This window comes from Elaeis guineensis, chromosome 9, assembly GCF_000442705.2.
Source record: "Elaeis guineensis isolate ETL-2024a chromosome 9, EG11, whole genome shotgun sequence".
NCBI lineage: Eukaryota > Viridiplantae > Streptophyta > Magnoliopsida > Arecales > Arecaceae > Elaeis > Elaeis guineensis.
The window spans coordinates 20466734-20488035 of record NC_026001.2 but is presented as its reverse complement, the minus strand read 5'-3'; the positions used below and the strand labels follow the sequence as shown (position 1 = coordinate 20488035).

General features: G+C 36.9%; 1 protein-coding gene across 4 annotated transcripts; it reads left to right on the top strand.

Moving 5' to 3' along the window:
• The first annotated feature begins 46 nt into the window (after positions 1-46).
• Positions 47-21302, top strand: LOC105051321 (zinc finger CCCH domain-containing protein 65). Of its 4 annotated transcripts, XM_010931691.4 has the most exons (11): positions 47-167; positions 312-743; positions 824-856; positions 7583-7639; positions 7888-7944; positions 8199-8258; positions 10097-10156; positions 16449-16565; positions 16737-17030; positions 20239-20508; positions 20860-21302. In XM_010931691.4, exons 2-11 carry the CDS (start codon positions 345-347, stop codon positions 21010-21012), a joined length of 1500 nt encoding a protein of 499 aa, XP_010929993.1. In that variant the 5' UTR covers positions 47-167; positions 312-344; the 3' UTR covers positions 21013-21302. The 4 variants fall into 4 exon arrangements, with proteins under 4 accessions (XP_010929993.1, XP_010929995.1, XP_010929994.1 ...); XM_073243688.1 differs by lacking the exon at positions 47-167 and having other exon boundaries at positions 242-743; XM_010931693.4 differs by lacking the exons at positions 47-167; positions 20239-20508 and having other exon boundaries at positions 237-743.

Sequence of the window (21302 nt, the reverse complement as noted above, 5' to 3'; positions counted from 1 at the left end):
ATATCTCAAAAAAGAGTTGAAGGGCAAGTGCGCTCTCTACAAGGAAAAGATTTTATGACGATGAGATAGACCGGGGAACATGATGATGGCACGTAATAGGAGGGAATCCAGTTGTCCAGTGTCCGAATGCGAGGTCCAATGAAGTCAAAGAAGTCCAAATTCTACAGGTATGGCAACTTTATAAAGCAACCTTCCCTCTGTAAAAAAATTAATAAAATAATGTTGTTTAACACATCGCTGTCAATGTTCTTTTCTCTCTCGCCCTTTTCTCCCTTTATTCCACCCTTCGGTTCTCTCATTCCGCCTTTTAGGGTTTCTTTAATCCATCTCGATGTGGAGAAGGAATGGCGGTTTCTGAGGCGGAAGTAGTCCCCAAGACGGAGGAGCTTGGGTTAGGGTTGGCCACAGCCGCGTCCTCTCCTTCTTCCCCTTCCGATTCTTTTGTGGAAGCCCTCACTGGAGAGTTTGCGAGCTTGAAGCTGGAGAAGAAGTCGGCGGAGGAAGCTGGTGATCAGGACAATACCGGGGCTGGAGATCAGGAAGAGATCACTGGTGACGAGAATGGTGGTGTTGTTGAGAAGGATTCGGGTTCGCCGGGGAAGGAGAAAGAGGGGAAGGAAGAGAGGTTTCGGTATCCACAGAGACTCGATGCGCCTGACTGCACGTATTATGTGAAGAATGGAACCTGCCGATTCGGATCGAGCTGCAAGTTTAATCATCCTGCCAGGAGGAAGAGGAATAAGGTTTTTTCTAAAAATTTCTTTTAGGAAAGTCTTTTTCTTTGTACATTATGACTGATGATGATGGAGATTTGATTTTGTAGGTGAAATCCAAGAAACCATTTGAGGCGAATCAGGTGTGATTTCAGTCTGCTACTTTTGTTTCCTAAAAATTTGACATAGAATCTTTGCATGTATTTCCATATTGAGTAATTTGTTTCACTATGATAAAATCATATTGTGAATGAACTCATAGCACTTTCTGGATTCTGACAAACTCTCAGGAACCTCTCAAAGAAGTAAGCAGACTGTTGAGAAAAGATAGTATATATCGTCATTTATTTTCATATGATATTTGAAGTCAGATCCTGGTTTCTTGTCCTATTGACACCAGTCTCTGTTTTGTATATATAGCTATAATAGCATGGCATTTGTTATGGCTGGGTGTCAACCTTATGCGATTGATCCAACATACTTGTTGGGTAAGGCTAGGTTAGTGTTTTGAACAATCAGAGTTGGGCTTGGGATGAAAAGATGTGATAGACCCTGGCTGAGTTGGTTTGAAGTTGAATTCAAGCTTTGCCGAACCTAACTTGTTATTAATGGAACTAAGATATTTCCTATTTATATTTGTAGAGTGATTGATATTTTAGGTTTTATATGATATAATATAGGGAGATTTATTATTATTGTTACATTTCTCTGTAAAGTCTCCATCAATATCCAAATTTGCTTAAGACAAGAACTCTGGTTGGGTTGGAACCAAGGTTCAAAACACTTTGTCGTTTGTATTGATCTTGTCTCGTCCAAGAGTTAGTGCAATACACACCTTTCCGTGCACCATGCTGACTAGGGGTATTGACTAGTATATTTGAGATGAATAATACACCCATGGTATGGCCTATTATTCCCTCCACTCTTTTGCATTTTCTTATGTTTTATTGTCTTAATGATATATTTTTGCAAGACATATGGTAAGGGTGTCCCTTTAAGTATTCTAGTCATGGTTTAAAATGTCTGTTGAAAATATTTGCATCTCTTGGTTGTTATATAAGATTGCATATAGCAGTTAAAAATATATTAGTATGTGTGAAAAATAATAATTGAAATGCATGTTGGAACTCATTGAACTAATGGATGGAATCAAAAATTACCAAGACTCAAGATTAAATAGTATTTTGATTGCAATTATATGACAAATGAACAAAGAAAGAGTACCTTCATAATATCATTAAACAACTAATCATGGCTTTTGACATGGAAAATTGAAAATGAAGACCCTCACCTTTATGCCATGTGGTGTGTATGGCGGGCTTGTAAATATTGCAGTCTAATACAAGGTTCACATTATGTATTCAGATGTGGTCATGGTATAGCTCTAGTGTCATGTAGTGGTGGCATCACTATGATGTTGCCTCATATACTCCATGTACCACACCAAATAATGGATATATATGACTATCTTAATTCATGCTAGCACATATAGCAATGTTGGGACATCAACTGCAGTGGGCTGGTAAGAAGCTATGGTTATATTGACAGTATATATATGCATAACTGTATCTCCTGAAATTTGATTGCAATTGCCCTTGTTGTTGACCAACCATAGGGCTTGTGTGTATGTGGAGTACTACTGCCACTCTGGGCATCAGAGATCTGGGATAATCACCCATATGTCAACCAGGAGTTAGAGGGTTGTGCCATGAGTGATGGTTGGATAGTTGTCTATAGCCTTCCCCATCCCTTTGCCCTGCTAGTATGGTCTCATGGGAGCATGGTAGCTATGGTAGCATGATTGAAGGTGGCCTTGCACGTACATTGGTTGAGTCTTCCCTACACCACCACCAGGCCCATAATCAAAGTTATTATCATTGTTGTCGCTACTCATGTCTTTAGATGTTCTGGCAGTCTCGTGTCTGGAGGCTCTTTAATCTCATGGCCATCATTACACGCTAGCATGCTGTCCATGGCTGCTAGAGGTTTATCAGGCCTGTCTCTTAGAGCTGAAAATAGGTTAGGTTAACCCATGAATTGGCTTGATTGGGCCCGACTTGATTCGAATTTGAAGATCCGTGGGTCATGTTAGGATTAAAAACTGTACCTGATATGAAAACCAGGTCAGGTCTATGTTTTGCATTTTCAACCTAACCACCACAACCTAGCTTGTATATCGCCTGAATCTAATTTGGATCAATAGAAAATGGGTCCTCCATCCCAACCTAAAAGCTGAAATCATATAAAACAACTTCAATCTAAGGAGCTGTTTGGTTGACATGTTTTACTAAATAGACTTACAAAAAACTCAAAATGAATTTCCACGGAACCTGTTTTGCCGAAACTAACAAATCATAAACTTGAAAATTGAGTTTTATGAGAAATTGTTTCTCCCTATTTTGCACAAAACTTATTTATGGAGAGTCCATTTTGTGATTATTTGTTTTGGAAAGGCTCACATGCAACAAAACAAGCTTTAAGTGTTTTCTTCCGGTTCATCGAATGAACCAACCCTCATTTAAACTAATCCCTCTCAATCAAGGTACGTTGAATTGGTACCATGCCCCTTACTAGTAAGCTATCGGGTCAGTAATCGATATTGTATTGACACGATACGATGTAGCATGCCAGTTCCTAACCAGCACACAATTTTTTTATTTTTATTTTTATTTTTTGTTTTTGAATGTTTTTATCATTTAATGAAAATAATCTTTTTTTTTTGTTTTTTGAATGATTTTAAGTCTAGTTTGATATTTTTTGATGTCTCTTATGTTTTTACTAGGGTTAAAACCCTAATTTGATGTTTTTTATTAGGATTAAAACTTTGAGTTGATGTTTTTATTAGGATTAAAAGCTTGATTTGATGTTTCAAGCGATCTTGGTTTCGCATGCTAGGAGAAGCAATGTACAATGCCCAAAATCAATTAGTGAAATACAAAATATACAATGATACAATCAATTAGATGTAAGTACAACCTAGATACCGACATCTAAAATCTTGTCGAGTGCCGATGTCTCTTATAGATGTTGGGGTCATCTTTGCATGTAGGGGGCTCAACCCAATGCTCCAACTATATGGCCCTCCACTTCTATAAGCTCATGGGGCCGCCACAAGGTATGAAATCCAGATAGTCCTTGTACGACTATACGTGCTATGGGTGATGATGTCGTTCTGGGAGGAGTCATCTGCTTGATACTGTGATTGTGGAGCAATCCATCTGAATATGATAGCAGCAAAGTCCAACCAAAAAGATGGTTTAGGCTATGTAGGATGGTAGTCATTGGAGGATGATGTGTCTGAAGCACCATATCCATAAGTAGCCGACTCCATATCCATATGATATCATATAGGCTTCTGATCTTGATACATTGTGGGATCCTACCCATATGCTATGTCATCTGCAGTAGTCTCATATCCATAATGACCTCAAGGACCCCATCTCCATTACATTATTGTATCATCACGGTCTTTCGGTCGGCACCATGGTCCGTATCCTGGATGGCATGGGTGAACTGGGATTCTTCAGGGAATCGAATTCCACTCTGGGGCTATGAGCCATATGCGATGGTCTGACCTCCTTGGCCACCAGATGCATCATCATTGTTGCTCCCATGTGCCCGTGAGTGTGAGGTCTCCTTGGTATTTGAATGCGACTCCACTCTCTTCTATGAGGTCTTGTCTTTTCCTTTGCCTTTTTTTCTTAATTGTTTTCTTTCTTATCCCATCTCGCTTTGGCTTACTCCGCTGCGATGATCGACCATGCCCTCCTGCTGGTTGGACTGGGTAGCATGGCAGCCTCTTCCAAGCATCTCTCTATCAAATTGGTGGGAGGATGTCTCGATCATGGAATCATCTAAGGATCTGATCCTTCACTGACCCCTCTGCCTAATCTGCTGGATGTGAGCATGGTGTATATTTATGTTTTGCCCATTACTTTGCGTCCATCCTAGCCTTGCCAACTACAATACTAGCTAGCTAGTCATCTAGGTGATCCTGGCTCGTCGAGTTTTGGCTCTCGTTGTTGGCCCTCAAACCAACAAATCATCAGATCCTCATCATCCTGAACAAAATCATTATAGAGCGGATCATTATACTTCAGCTCTACTTCCTTCTCGATGCACTTAAGCCTTAACCTTAGATTGTAGTACACATACTAGATTGTTGAGGTGTTTCTACATGAGAGCGAATTGAATTAGCCACACACTCTCCATTTATTGTAATTTTCTCGAATGTTGGCACCTCTATTACACAGAACTTCTTTCCTTTCTTATCTTGTGGGTTCCTTTGTTTACTGTGGATCAAGGTGAATGAGGACCAGTTGCACTCACAGCCACTGGAGGACATTGTCTGTGAGAGGATGTAGATAGCAAGCTGCTTAAAATGTCAGACTGAGCCCTCGAAATGAAACCATCACTCAGTTGCAAAAGAATTGAACAAAATTAAATATTAGATGGTGGTAACTATAAAATATCAACCAACCACCTGATAGCTATTGTTCATATGTAATTTACTTGGATTCATCATCATATTGCCCTTGTTGTGCACAGCTTTTGGTTCACCGAAGCTGTGGAAGCCCTTCCTAAATAGTTTTGTCTGCACAAAAGAGATATGGCTTGTGATGTCATAATATGTTAAATAAATTTTAAATTATGGACGACATATCCCACCTAATTTAACTAACCTCCTCAAGACACAATATTATGACATCTGGATCGAGCTCTATCTTGTATATCACATTGCATAGGGAGGATAAAAGTTTGTATCCATTGCAACATCAGGGATGCTATACTAGAACTTCAAATTCAACTAGTAAGCTGGTAACACAATTTGCAATTATTTTAGTATGACATAACCAACTAGAAGACTAGATAACGAACAACAATTATTTTAGTATGACATGACCAACTAGAAGACTAGATAATGAATAACTATTTTGATGCATATTCTTACCTGCTGGTGTCGGCCCATCGTATATCTACTCTCCTGCCACTCAGCATTGACAAACATTTGGCGTAGACTTGCCTTCGTCTCAAGAAGACCATCAAATGCAATATAATTAATGACAGAAGTACTCATGCAAGCCCACTCAAAGGTTTGCTACGATTGATGACTACTAAGTGCAATGATTTTATTCAGCTGATACTCAGGTTCTTTAAATATGTATAACAACTCAACTTTGTTGGCCTTCTGAATGCTGCTTGCAGAATTACTAGAGTTGTTTCCCTGATCAAACTATTTCTACAATCGTGTTTCATGACATTGAAGTGCAAGGTGCAAAAAGTTATTATGTATTACTTCCTCCGCAATGCAATTGCTTCTTTTGGGTCTCTTGCTGGCCCCTGAATTACTCTTTCTAAGGCCAACGTAAAGGGCTTCATAATGGCCAGTTTCTCCTTGCTGGTTGTTTGGGTGGCATATCAAGTGACAGCCAGCCTCAATATCTGCCTTAGGAATTTTTTTTCGCAATAAATTCTAAGATGGACTGCAGCAGAGGTGTTTCCTTTGAATAATAATCTTCATGCTTGTCTTTCTGTATGCTGACCTATCATTAGTGATCACTTGCATGACATATATTTCCCTCACCATATCTATCACCTTCTCCATCAACTTGTGGATGTACTGGCTGGCCTAGGCATAATCAATATTATTAATTTTGGGAAGAAAAAGCTGCTAGTAGATTATGCTAATTGTGGTGGCAAAACAACTTGGTTGGTTGCCACTAAATGCCACTTCTTGTGCCATTTTTACTGTATCGCTGCTACTTGCTTAGGTGTTTGGTCTGGAGCTATTTAGAATATTTTTCCTGGCAGAGTAATCAGTATGGATTCTATGAGGAACAAAGTTAAAGTCTTATTTTTTGTGCTTATCTAGTGGAGCTACCAGTTTGGATCATGATTTTTATTCAGTAAGATGGCCAATTGAACCATGTCCTTCTGGAGCTTATATAATGCTTTTGTTATCAACTAAATATGTGGCTCTTCGGAGTGTGGACAGGCTAATTGCTTTTTTTTTTTTAACCACCCTTGTTTTTTTTTTTTTTTTGACACTTGTCAATCTGTACTTTCCTTTTGATAGGAGTCTCTGATGGCTATTTTCTGAAACAGTAGTTTGTTATTGTTTATTTATTATGATCAATAAGCTTTTAGAAGGTTTCAAGTCTGGCCTATGTTGGGCCATTATTGGCACCCAGCAAGGATCAGCATGGTACCAAGTAATCCTTCTTTAAAAATCCTTAATTTAAAAGGGTATCAAGACCTTTTTTGTTCTTCATTTTGAAAAACGAAATTGTTGGGGTAGTACTTGTGCTGGCTAGTGTCTGTCAAGCATATTGCCACGTGCATATCAAATCTTTGATCTATTATTCTTTTACTCGTTATGGACAGTCATAGATGTTATGATTTGGTGAATTTTGCAATCCATGTAAGCAATCAATCTCAGTCAGTTTTCATTAAGTTGTTGAGATTTACCAGAAACATAAAGCACAGACTAGCCTAGAATAGGGAGATGCTAAGGCCTACAATATGCGATCGGTTAGACAATTGAGCATGTGTCTAATTCTTGCAGTGTTTTGAACAATTACCATTACTCACCATGATGTGTACGCTAGTGAAGAGCTTACTAGATTCTGCTATTCTGTAAACATAATAAAAATGGATTATTGGATAGTGTTAGTTTATGTTGTCTTGATGTAAAGTGCTTTGCATCATGCATGATTCACAATTATACTGATCTTTTATATTGACTAATAAACATAGTAACATGGTCATAATTTCCTTTGGAATGAGAACCAATGATGATATGAAGTCCTGAATTAAAGCAATATTGCTGGGATTGATTTTTATTTTTCTATTTTAATTTCATTTCAAAGGCTGTTAAAGAAGAGCAAAAGGAACCTATTCCAAAGGTGGGACAGACAGAAAGCAAGGTCAGCATTTTCCTTCTTGGACTGTTCTTTTTGTTATAATTAATTTTGATGATACTTTTATGCCAAGGAGGAATTTCTTTGGGCTTTGCGCGCCAGCATACATGGATACATGCATTCATAAACATGGTTCTCTTTCATCCTAAGAGGATGCTATAATTACATATTTGTTTTCAAGTTGCTTTTATAGACTTCTAATTGAAATTGTATTCTGTAGTTATTGTATTGTTGATTTTGGAATTTTTATGAAGGTTGATAAGAAGGAAGAGAAAGCTTCCTCAGATATGGTGGGGCAGATGGAATGTGAGGTGAGCGTTTTCCATTGTTGGCTGTTTATTATTGCTTCGGTTTACCTCTGTTGTCGGTTTTGATTTCTTAATTCAATAATCAGTGCCATTGAAATTGATTCACTTTGGTCTATTGTTTTCTCAAGCATCTGAACACATTAGCATTCAAAATGGTCCTGGGGTTTTTAATCATATTTTCTCATTGATGTTAATGTTATAAAATCCGACTGGATAAATCATTATTTCTCTTGAATTTTTGTTTTTTGCCTTTTCAGGCTGTTGATGAAATGCAAAATGGAACTCTTTCAGAAAGGGGGGAGGAAAAAGATTCCAAGGTTACCATTATTGTTTTCGAACCTCTTCGTTTCCCCCCTTTCTCTGTTCAGTATGAACCAGCACCTTTATTAGCATGATCATACTTCCCTTACCTTCCCTTTCCTGAAAGGAATTTGTCAATTCTTGAATTGATGCTTGATCACTTCTGAGTTAAAAGTAATTCTGCATTCATGATTTTGACTCTTGTACTTCTTGTTACGATTATTGAGAAGAGAGAAGGATCTCCTTCAAAAAGGGTGGATCGGACAGAATGTAAGCTCAGCATTTTTTGGCTATAATCTACTATACTGATATTGAGGATTTCAAAATCTTATCCTCAAAGCCTTAGAGTCAGCTCTGTTTTGCAGCCCATTTGTTTCCAGCTTATAAATGATTCTGACTATATCTAAATTGTCGGTCCACTTATTGGAGCATTTATTAAAGGATTACAGGAGTAAGTTTTAGCATACTACGACGCAATAGCTTATTAAAGAACAAATATCTTATTCAAGAACAGGACTATTACTTACTTTTTTTTTTAAAAAAAAGTTAACAAAATTATGAGATTTATGTTCCCTTCTTTTTGTGGTCTCTCAAGAATAAAAATAAAATGGGTGGGTTGATTGAGTGAGATTGAAATTGGGTGTATTTAACGGGTATTGGCTCCACTGAGACCTGAGATGTGCCAGCATCATCAGACTGCTTGACCTAGAGTTGCTTGGCCCAAGATTAGGTTTCTGAGTTTCTCTTATCATATTAAAAGGTTGGGCAAGAGACAAAAGCGGAAGAGGAAAAAGAAAGGGGATGAACGAAGGAAAAAACATGGATGAAGAGAGTGGCTGCACAGCTTTGAATGTTTTGTACAGCTACCTCTCTGTTTGTAACAAGTGGAGCTGGTGAGCAAGAGGAAGAAAGACCTCTCTAGTTACCGTGACAAATTACCTAAACAGTTAATTGGTGCATTTAGAACCCATTTATTGCCCACATTTTATTAGCAATTACAGTTGAGCAAAAGGTGAGGAGATCCTTCGGAAGACCTCATTTGAATTTTTGCAATCTACCTTATTTCCATAGTCCTCCATTGGTTCAATTTCTGTTCATGCACAACGCTTCACCTTCTTTGCCTACTTGCTCCTCACATTACCCTTTTTAGTTTTACCGCACATCCATCTGAACATTCTTATCAGATGCGACTTAGACCTAGGATCTGCTCATCCAAGATAAGGGAAAATGCATGGGAAACAACACTATAAAGTCTGCTTAGGATATTGTGATTCATCTGTATCATTATATTGAGAAGAAAATAGGCCTCCAATTGGCTGTTTAGGCTATCCATGGGTGTCATTGCTGGTGAAAATTCTTCCTTTTAGTCTTGTATTCAGGACTTGGAGGGACGTGCAGGCCCATGTGGTCACCTGAAGGATTATTTCATAATTATGTCGTGTAGTTGCAGCAAATCAATCTTAAAACCAAATTGGTATTTCAAAAATTGGTTGTGCAGGAATTCAGGGAGTTGCTAGATGGCCACATTCTTCTCCTTTTTTTTCTAGCATGCTTGAAGGTTAATTTTTTTTTTCTTATATGTTTTCTCTCTTTTGTTTGCAGGAGTCCTAAGTGGACTCAACTTGGCAAGTGTAGGGTTGGCCTTATTAGTAAAAGAGGTTTAAGTCTGGCCACAAAAGGGAAAATGCTTTCTTTTTAAAGAGGAAAAAATAAATAAAAATTCTCATTTGATGTACTTTAGTAGGGTTGTCTAGAAAGAAAATTTTATCATGCATTTTGTCCTTTGTGTTGTTGACTTGTGCTTTGATGCACTTTTGTACTGTTCCTAAATTTCTTTCTGAATTTACTTTGAAAGGCTACTGAAGAAAAGGGAAAAGAAACACTTTCTGAAAGGGCTGGGCAAATGGAATGCAAGGTCAGCATTTTGCTTTGTTAACAGTTCTTCATTATCATAATTATCGTAATTGTTTTTCTCATTCAGTATTTTCTTGTCAATGTTATTGAATATGTTGCCATAGATCTTCTACATCTCAGAATTCGATTTTTTACAGTGCACTGAAATCTAGCATAATTCCTTATGCTTCCCCCACTTACGATCCTGTTTTGCATGACTAAGCTACCCTCCAAAATCTTCAAATTCTTTAAGTCCTGTCTCTCTGCCAGGTCAAGGACTTTAAAAGTAGGTCCTCACATGTGATGGTGCTTGAAACAAAAAGCGTCTCAATAAAAATATAAGCCTACTGCGTTCCTAAACTCTCAAAATGTTACTAATCAACAATGTATGCTTAACACAGATTTGTGGAACTATATTTGCTCATTAAAAAAGATATCTCATCATTGACAAGTTTGATAGAGCAGCTCCTAACAAAATGGGTGAAGTACAGCATAGTAACTGGACTTGGTTTTATCGGTATTGATGGAACCCAAGCTGTCCATAGAACATCTTTTCTACCATTAAATTCCATGCATCTTGCATCCTTCAGGTTCCAAATGGTGTGTTTCCACTTTCATTCATAGCACATGCCGAGATCTAATATACTAATGCGACTATTTGCACTAACAATGAATATATCCTTTTTTATGATTGTACACTCTAAAGAAGTTTTAAGGAGATCTTACATCCTTTTTTTTGTCTGTTAAGAGAGAAAACAGTTTTGTTATAGTCGAAGTTTCTAGCTAAAATGGTAGGTTGTATCAAGGTTCTCAATCTCAGTACTGAATGCATGCTAGTACCATCTAGGTACAGTGTCAGTATGCTCACTATGGGGTTTAGTTTGGCATACTGATATGCAGTCTGCCTCTTATGCCTCATACAATTTCGGCTATGATATGCCTGGTAAGCACTGGTATGGACCAGTATGGTGTCATGGGTTGTCTACTCTATTTCAGTTATTCTTAACTCTTGATTTATGACCTTTTCATCTATCTCATGCTTTGAATTTCAGAATTCAGCTATTTTATGTGTGCTCTCATAGGAGTGTATTCCTTGAAATGCTTGTAATTTATCAATCTTTCTGCAAATCATGTTAGCCAAACAAATAACCTTTTACACATAAAAAGTATACCTTTTGTTTCAAGTTGATTTGGTCTATGGTCATGTTAGAGAAACTTTACTGAGGGTGAATTTTGGTACCATGTAAATTTCATATCGGCCCGAACTGAGCGATACGTACCATACCGTACTGTACCGGTGGGGAATCGGTTTGGTTCAGGCCGGTTTTTTGGAAAATGGCCTAAACTGGATCGAACTGATCGGTTCAGTAAGGTATCATCCCGAACTGTTCGATGCTGGGTGGTTTGGTCCGGTATGGTGCGGTGTGGTCCGGTTTGGCTTGGTTTTCTTTCTTTCTTTTTTTTTTTTTTTTAGCTGTTGGATGGGATTTTTTTGAATTTTTTATTATTGGTATGGTCCAGTACAGTACGGTATGGTACTGTTCAAGAACTGGTACAGGCCTCCGTACCGGTTCCGGAAACCTTGTATGCAAGGATGTTTTCTTCCTGTTTTCATAGTTTAGTTTGTTTGCTGGCTTTTTCCAGCTTTAACTTGTTTCACAAATTTTCTGATCTGGGAAATGGATGTGTCGATCTAGTCATGGTAAAATATGCAAGATTGCTGATTGTAATTTGCTTCTCATGGAAATATTCAAGTAATGCGACAACTTAAAATGAGTCCATATAGCAAGGGACTGTGACCTAAAAGCTAGCATAGGTCCTCTGTCATCTCCTAGTTTTTTCTCCCTACTTGCCTTTCAAAAATTCTCTCATCAATGGTTTCTAATGACATTAAAAATATTCTTCTACCAGGTTTAACTGTTTTTGGATGAATCTCATAGGCACAAGATAGATGCTATTTTTTTCTCTTAGATTTTTATCCTCAATATCTTTTTGCATGTTATTCCAAAAGACATTAATCAAAGGATCTACCAGCAGTGATTAATTTTCATTTTTACCCTACCAAGTTCAACCACTTTAAGTTGTATGGTGTCAAATTATTTCATTTTGGTTTGTTTCATAGGTTCTTGTGTGAAGCATTTCTCATGTCCTTGTATAATTTCTTTCTCCTGATTTGAGTCAAGTAGGAGTTGCTATCATCTCTTAATGTCTAATCCTTTGTGATTTATAGTTTTGAACCTGTACTAGAATTTTACCACTTGTGATTTTACCGATGTCATCACCTGGGCACTGATTTTTGTTTTTCAGTCATGCAAATGCTAACAAATTCAGACCCACCCTCACATTCCCAATATTCTATTGTTCTTAGAGAAATACATGGACTTCTAACAAAATTTTCAAATATGTTTATGGTATTTCTCCCCCATAGGTTAGCCTGCTCGATTAACTAGACGTGTTCTCTGACCTAATCTCAATATTAGCACTGCATAGGTGCTTGACATGGGTGCCAAGTATCTAAGTGCTCTCAAGTATTGGACACAGTAGCCTCTAGAGATCTACATAATGACACTTTTGATGCTTGTCCGCATAATGACCTTTACTTGAAGTGTCCATATAATTGTAGTTATTTTATGTTAACAACATAATGATGCTTAAGGGTGTCACTCCCTCGACCCAAGATTGCGAGTCAAGAGGTCGCGGTAACAGCCGCATACTAATGGAGAACTCTCTCCACAAGCATGCAAGACATCTCATCACGATATCATAAAGCAACATCAGAACAAAATTCAAAAAATTAACGTTCAACTTTAGTTCAAATAACCGAATCAAAAGTCTTACAAAATAATATTCTAAGGTTTTGCATCAAATTTCAATAAATTCTAATCTAAAATAAAAATATCAAAGTCTACCTCTAGTTCTGTTCTATAATGAATTTTCGAGTCAAGCTAGTCTGAATCTATAAAAAAAATAATATATAGAGTAATGAGTTAAACAACCCAATAAACAATTATACTTTATCTAGATAAATCAAGTAATAATAATATACTGAAAAATGAGCATGCATATGCATCAAATTAAAATATACATTACTAATCAAAATATGATCTAGGCAAATTCATTTTTGTTCATAAATTGATTTTTTTCAAAACATCACGTTCATTTCGACAGCTACGAACTAAATTAAAGTACTAGCATATAACCACCATAGGCAGGGTATCAAATTACCAGCATTTAACTATTCCACTTACAGGATATCAAAATACCAGTATACAACCCCCATTGGTATAGGCTATCAAAATATTGGTATTTAATCGTCTCACTAACAGGATATCAAAGTATCGGCGTTTAACCCCCACCGGCGGGATTCGATACATAGTCCGGTTGCTAGTTAAAATTCATTTCAGATCAATACACTTTCCTCAAAAACATATTTCATATTCTAAATTGAATAATTTATAAAGTCATGCAACATCAAAATCAATCAGTATGATTCATGTCACTTAATATTTCGGAAAAAGGATATACTTGGTAATTCAAAATATGTGTATCAGATTCATAGATCATGAATAGTCCAATACAGAAAATATTTTATAATTTATCGATAAATCTAGAAAAAATACATCATTACTTATCTTACACGTTAACAAATCCAAATAATTTCAAAAGGTTCTTTTTCAAAATCTTCAATTCATAAATCATATCGCAATATCCTACTTTGGACATCTTCATGTCGAGATTACTGTCCTATATACAGTCGAGTCTAATAATAAAAAAGGATATGGATAATTAAGAAAGACATGATAAACGGTTGTCGCATCCAACATTCTGGGTCGGTCCAATTGTGTTAACTTTATTCGATCAAGATTAGACTAAGATAAAAATGGTTCAATAGAGATCGAAGATGATCAAATCTATAATGTCTAACAAGAGTCAAGGTGGAGCTTGGCATGGTGCCCGACGATTAGATATCAATTCGATCAAATAATTTTATTTAATCAAGATCGGTTTAAGATGCAATTGATTTCATAGAGATCAAAGACGATCAAATCTATTGGTATATGACAAGAGCCAATTAGTTGCGATCGATGTCCCAATCGGTCCAATTAAGATCATTTAATCAAATCGTGATTGAACTAGTGTATAAATGGCCCAATAGAAATCGTAGTGATCAAATCTAGTGGTATCAGGTCTAATCAAGATCAGTGCTAGCATGCTATCCGATGACCATGGATCAGGACCTCTTCACCGAGGTCAATCAAACTCATTGAAAGAAAGTGCCCTTTATTGGATCAATCCTAGAGGGAAAAACCTTATAGACAGAAATAATTTTAGAGAGAGTGGAATTTTCTAGAGAGAGAAAGTAGAAGAAGAGAGATGAGAGAGATAAGAGGAAGAACTAGAAGAGAGAAACTCCCTCTCTTTCTTTTTTTTTTCTTTCTTTCTTTTCTTTTCTTTTCTTTTTTCTTTGATGAAACAGGGGTCTTCCTCTTTCTTTCTCGGAAACTAGAGGCTCAAGGCCATGGCAGTCGTCGTTGGGGATGCAAGTCAAAGTGGTGCAGCTGAGAGTCTCTCGATTGGCGGCCGGCAACAACTACTGTCGTTGGAAAAATAAAAAAAAACCCATGAAAAAATAGTGAAAATAGGAGATTTTGATTCCATCCAAAAATCCTTCAATTATCGGCTGAAATCAAGGATGCAAGGATCGAGGAAAAGGGAGGGGAGGGTTAGTTAAGGATTTTTGGCCTTTCTCTTTCCAGCGAGCTGTGGCCGTGGTTCCAATGGTTACAATGAGGGTCATCCAAAATCAAGAAAGGGAAAAAATAAAGAGAGAGATGGCGAGAGAGAGGGGTTCTCGGCGGTGGTTAATCATGGAGGGGAAGGGCATCTCCTCTTATAGAGAGGAGCCCTAGAATTCGGCTTCAACTCTGATTTTCATTAGAGAAGAAGACTCCCATTGGGAGTCTTCCTCCCTTTCTTTTTTTTAGGTGATTGAAAATACGTGCATAGTGATTGGGCTCTTTGGGATCCTTTCTAGTGGCTGGGCCGGCCAAATGGACCGAGCCCAATTCAAATTTTAGGCCTTGTTGGGGCTTGGATATCACATAAGGTGTCTAGCACTTGAAACTAAGATCCATTTCATGACACTCGAAAACAAAAACGAGGTGCCAAGTGGTGGCACTTTTTGCTGATGTCAGCGAGACACTTCAAAGTGGAGTGTCTTGCCATATTCGAGTGTCCAAAAGTGTTGAACTCCCACAACTTAGAAATGTCCAGATAACATGTTATCCCATAGTCATTCATTTTTTGAGAAGTTCTGAAAATTCACATCTTTAAGCAAATCTCATATCTTCCTGAGTGAAAAGAATGTCATCTTGATTTTTGGCAAATTTTACTAATAATCCTTGAACTTTTGTGGTTAATTCTTGAATTATTAGAACTCCTGTTTCTTAATCTTACTGGGTTTGTCTTTTATAGCAAACAAATTAGGAAGTGCTTATCACATAGCGTGCTCCAGCAAAATGAAAACTCAACATGACTACAAAAAGAAATTGGCACATTGAAAGATAAATGCCTTGAAGTGCTCAAGTATGTGGCTTGGAAATTTGTGCAAGGATTATCTGACTGAATAATTTTTTGGAGACAGATCCTTTCCATCATTCAGGTTGATCTGCATTTTATCTTTTTTGTTCCATGAGGTATTAATTGTGAAAAGGTTGAGAGGTTCTCTGCCAACTATAATATTTAATGCTTATAAGTCAATGAAGATACAAAAGACAATCAATGTACATTCCATATCTTTATTATTGTACTGCATTAGTGTGAATGTAGGTAAATAACTAAAGTTATCTCATTTACAACAGATGTCTATTTTATGACTTCTATGCTTTATTAGTTCATTTGTATATCTCAATAGCTAGGTTTAGTGTGAAGTTCTTGTTTATAATCATAATTATCTAGCCTTTTCCCAACTATTTCGGGAGTGTAAAGTTCTTGATGAGTCTTTATTTTATATGTAAAACACTTTCGTTTTGCATTATGTTTTATTTGAGCAAGAAACACACTGGGGTTTCCTAAATACCTATTTTTGTTCTGTGTGTTTTCCCATAATAGTTAAATACTCAAAATGATTAATGGCACAAATAGAGGTTCTGATGTTGTATTAGCCACATTATTTTTGATTTCTCCTTTTAGAGGTAATAGATATGTAATTATTTAGACGGGAAGAACAAGCTTTTCTTGTTATACCTATTTCATTGTTTTTTGCGTCATATCAGAATGCTTGTTGTATTGATGGCAGATAATGGATTTTGCAGTATTACTCAATGCCAGGAGGCTGCAAGTTTGGAAAAGCCTGTAAATATGTTCATCATCCAGGAAAACTCGAAAATAACTCAGTGCAGCTAAACTTTTTGGGCCTTCCAATTCGACCAGTAAGTCTGCTAGGTTTTTTCATAGATATGAATGCTTGCAAGTATCAGGACTTCATGGCAAGGTATATTGAAGCTGATGTTTGGCCATAAGTCTTGGCATTCTTCACTTTTCCAACACCTTCTGAAGTTAATATTTCAGCACCACCAACTAATGCTAGCCCACAATTGCAGGGAGAACGTGAGTGCCCTTATTACATGCGTACTGGCAGTTGCAAATTTGCGACAAACTGTAAGTATCATCATCCTGATCCTACTGCTGTGGGTGGACAAGATCCTCGATCAGGACATCGAAATAGTGAACCTCCACAACATGGTTTAGGAGCACCACAAGTGCCGATGACCTGGCCTGTGCAGAGAATGTCAAATGAGCCGATTTCTTTTCTTAATGCATCACCCTCTTATGTTCCTGGGATGATTTTACCTCCTCAAGGTTTCCATTCAAATCCAGAATGGAATGGGTATCAGGTGATTAATCACTTTGCATTTCCCAAGAACTATCTTTCTTTAAATAATTTTTACCATTTTCCTTTGAATCATGATCTTTGAGAAGATAGAATGATACTTTGACTTCTAGGAATGTTAACATTGTTTAGAAAAGATGCTGTATGAAACTCCTGGAAGAGCTCAAGCCTCTTTATCCATAATATTAAAATAATGGAGAGAAAATAATGTAATGTTGATTATGAAACATCATGTGTTAATTTTAACATTTTTGTATGGCTCCAAGTTTTCAAGAAATTTCACATAGTGCGAGTTTGAGAAACAAAATGTTGATTCTTTCAAGTTTCAACCAATGCATTTTGGGCTTTATCGGTATATGTGTGTTCCATGTATAGTTTGCAATTTTACATCGTACAAAGAGCATACAAAATTGATTTCTTGGCATAAATAAGAGACCATTATGAGAGTGCATGCTTAATATTCTAACCTGTCTCTGAAATTGCGAAAATTGGACTTCTTTTTTTTTTCTGTGGCTTGATATAATTTCATGATGCAGATTAATTTTAGTAAAGTTTTTGCAAATTGTTTTGGTGTGTTTATCACTCAGTTAATCTGAAACCAGGTGGGAAAAGAAAGATGATGACCTTGACAGCAGTTTTTGAAAACTAATCGGGCAATATGTTAGGGAGGTTGACTATGATGGATTTTTTCTTGCTTATGAAATGGATTGGAAAATTTATCAATGCAGAGGTTTCAATAGGAGAAAATATGATAATGTAATTGTTCAAGGATTTCAATGGAAGTGATGCATGACAATCAAGAAGAACTCAACTTCCATGATGATATTTCTACACAAGAAACAGTGAGTGTTGTCCTTCCCCTTCTATCAATGGAATTATAATTGCATGGCATCAAACTAGGCTCTTGAGGAAGTAATGGAGTAGCAGCAAATACAGCTTCTGTGAAAGTAAAATTAAAAACAGAAGAAGAAAAGGAAGCAGGAATTGTTTATGCTATTTTTCTTAGTTGCAAGCTTCTTGGTCTCTTTAAGTTGTCTAGGAGTACTCTTGTGGCAGCTACAGAAGAGCCAGAAGACTCCGTCAAAGTGGTCAAAGATGATTTAGATTTTTAAGGAGTCCAACTCTCAGGACTCCTGCAATTTGTATTCTTTTTCTTTCAGTGTTCCTACTCATAGGAATCCCTTAGATATATATGGTTTCCATTCTCATACCTTTTATGTTCTATTTTAATCTCTCATATAAAGGTAAAAGACTTTTCTGTTGGGGGATTAGCGACTGATGATATAATTCTAGGAAGTACAATAGTTGGTTAATATTTTTGTTAGGGTTCCTTCTTGTAGACATTCCAGTTTTGTTAATTCTCAAACACTCTTTTCATTTCCAAATTTGCATTGGTTATTGATTATTCAGTAAAGTTGCTTGTTGTATCAACTTGTTGTTCTTTAACTTTTTTAAAAAAAAAATGATCAGTTTATATTTTTCTGCATTTTGCAGGAAACTTTTATATTTTACCGCTCATCAAGTTTTGTTACACTGTGACAACTCCTAAAGTAAATGGAACAATTTTATAATACATGCGCATATATGTGTGTATGTACGTATGTACATATGTACATATATACATTATTTTGTACAACCTTCCCGGATATCTGGTTAAGCGATATCTGATCTCTCAACCACCTGCATACCACAACTGGCTTTTACAACACTGCATATACCTCAAGGAAATACTATTTACGACAACTTTCTTCCTGTTGGTCATTGTTTTTCTTGTTCATACACCATATTAGGGTTTCATTCAGTTCAGAAGCATGAGGCTGAAATAAAGCCTGCATGGAGTTGCTGTTGTTCCTGTCTTTCTCCCATGTTTTTTAACTGCCCCTTCCTTAACTACGGCAAAATTACCCTTGCTCTGACTCTGCCTAATCTCACCGCCTCTATCTGCTCCCTGGCACCTCTGGCTGCTCCATCTTGGATAGGGTTTTGCCCCACTTGTTATAGAGTGTCATTGTTATTTGCTGTGGATATGTTCATATTCAGTTGTGTTTTGGAGTGGATCTTTCTTGACTATGGTTGGAAGCGCTCCATCTAGTTCCTTCTCTGTGTCTCATTTGGATTCTTTGTTGTTGTTCACCCTCCCGGATAGTGGCACAATTTGGATTCTTTGTTCGAGGCAAGGATGGTTATTTTATTGCACAAGCTACTTTTTTTTTGTTCATGAGAATATTTTTCGGTTTGTGACTTCTTTGGTTTCTTGTGGGCATCAAATCATGATCCTTCTAATTGTAGTCATCAGTTCTATGTTTACATGAATATTAAATGAGACCAAGAATTAAAATCTGTTACTAATCTATAATCAGATCAAGATGATCTATTAAACCTCTGGTGCTTACTTTCATTCTTTGTCCTTCTGTATGTGCATTGTTACTGCTAATTATCTGCAAATAACATGTTGAAGGGGTGGAAGAAACTTAGGTTAGGGACATCATAGGTAAACATGTTATGGAATATGTACCTTTCTTATTCAAGGAATATGTACCCTTTCTTATTCAATCATTCTAACCAAACAGCAATTCGATTATTTCATGAAATAAATCAGCCAAACAACTTGCAGAATTCCAGTTGAAATAACTGTTCTTCACTTCTTTTGTTCTTGAACTAAAGACAGCCTAAAGAAGTAAACAAGAATGACTCTATGAGACACATTTCATAGTTCCACTTCTGACTTAATGGCCCTTTGTGAAGTGAGTTGCAGATCCATGCTTTTGCACAGGGCACTAGAATTAGTGGTGCATCTTTCTTCTGTTTTTTCCTTGGTTATATATTGGGTTATTAAGATCTTTTTCTTTTTCTTTCAAATTACCTCTCTCTTCAGTCCTATATATGGGATGTTTGTGTGGCTGTCAGTGAGGGTAACGAAGCTTCTTTCAAAAATGCAAGGGCATTTATCAATTTCAAAGCAGGTGGTTATCTAGAGGCAAATCGATGCAACCCATTATTGATGTCATGATACTAGAACTGAATTTACAATTTTCCTCTGAGCTGTCTAATTTTTCACTAGGGACAACTCAGAATTGAAGGGAATAAGTAATTGCTCAAAAAATTATAATTTGAGTGCTTCATTTTCATCTTTGTTTTTCTCAGCATAGGTTTAAACATGGGTGTATCATGGTGCTATATTCTTTATTTGACTTTCATTTGGAATGTTTTAGGCTCCAGTAAGTCCATTGTTTCCACCAGATATTCATGCTCGGAACTCAGCTTCAACCATAAATCATAAAACAAATAAGGGAGATATTCCTGTAAGTCAGCAAGTGCCCGTTGATGAATATCCTGAGAGACCTGGCCAGCCAGAATGCCAGTATTTCATGAAACATGGGGTTTGTAAATTTAAAACAGCATGTAAATTTCACCATCCGAAGACTCGTCCTCAAACTGTGCCGGTAGGCGTTCTTAGCCCCGTCGGCCTGCCTTTGAAACCAGTGAGTTACTTTTCCATCATTTCTGATCAACATTTGATCTTTATTGTTGATAAACACTCTCGTTCATGGTATCCTTACTGATGCACGGATGTCACTATGTCTCACTCAATGCATACGCTAGAAGGGACGTGCCACATTTTTCTTGAGCATGCAGTAGCTGTTAGAAACAAGCATAACGTCTTAGTCTCATGCAGTCTGCTCTTGCTTAGATTTATGCCTTTCAAATAGTATAAAGGTTTTTGCCATAGTATCAAGCACATGGTCCTATGCTTTTAAACTACGTGTATGCTATGGCCTTGAATGCTTCATTATGCGCCATTCATATTTACTTTATTTGTTCCTATGTCATAGGATCAACCAGTGTGCACACATTATAATCGTTTCGGAGTGTGCAAGTATGGACCTTCTTGTAAATTTGATCATCCAATTGGTCACGGTTCTTCAGCATCAGCAGGTGTGGTGGTATCTGGACAGATTGCGACCCCAAACAATGCTACAACATAAGAATCTAATGCAACAAGCGGCAATTATTTGGTTCAAGCCAGAGCAATACTTTCGAGGCCTTTGCTGTAAAATCATAGGTCAACTTAGCTGCGCGAGCTATATAAACACTGCCTTGGTGCCAGATTTCAGATTTCCATTACATTGTTTAACTGTTCACTTTTTGGTTTGTACAGGAATTCGTGTATTATATGTACCAAAAATGTAGACTAAATAACAATAACATAGCTCAAAAAAATTATGCTGGGAAAATTGAAGGTTATTAGGTGAATAAAATCTCCTGTGTCTTCCTA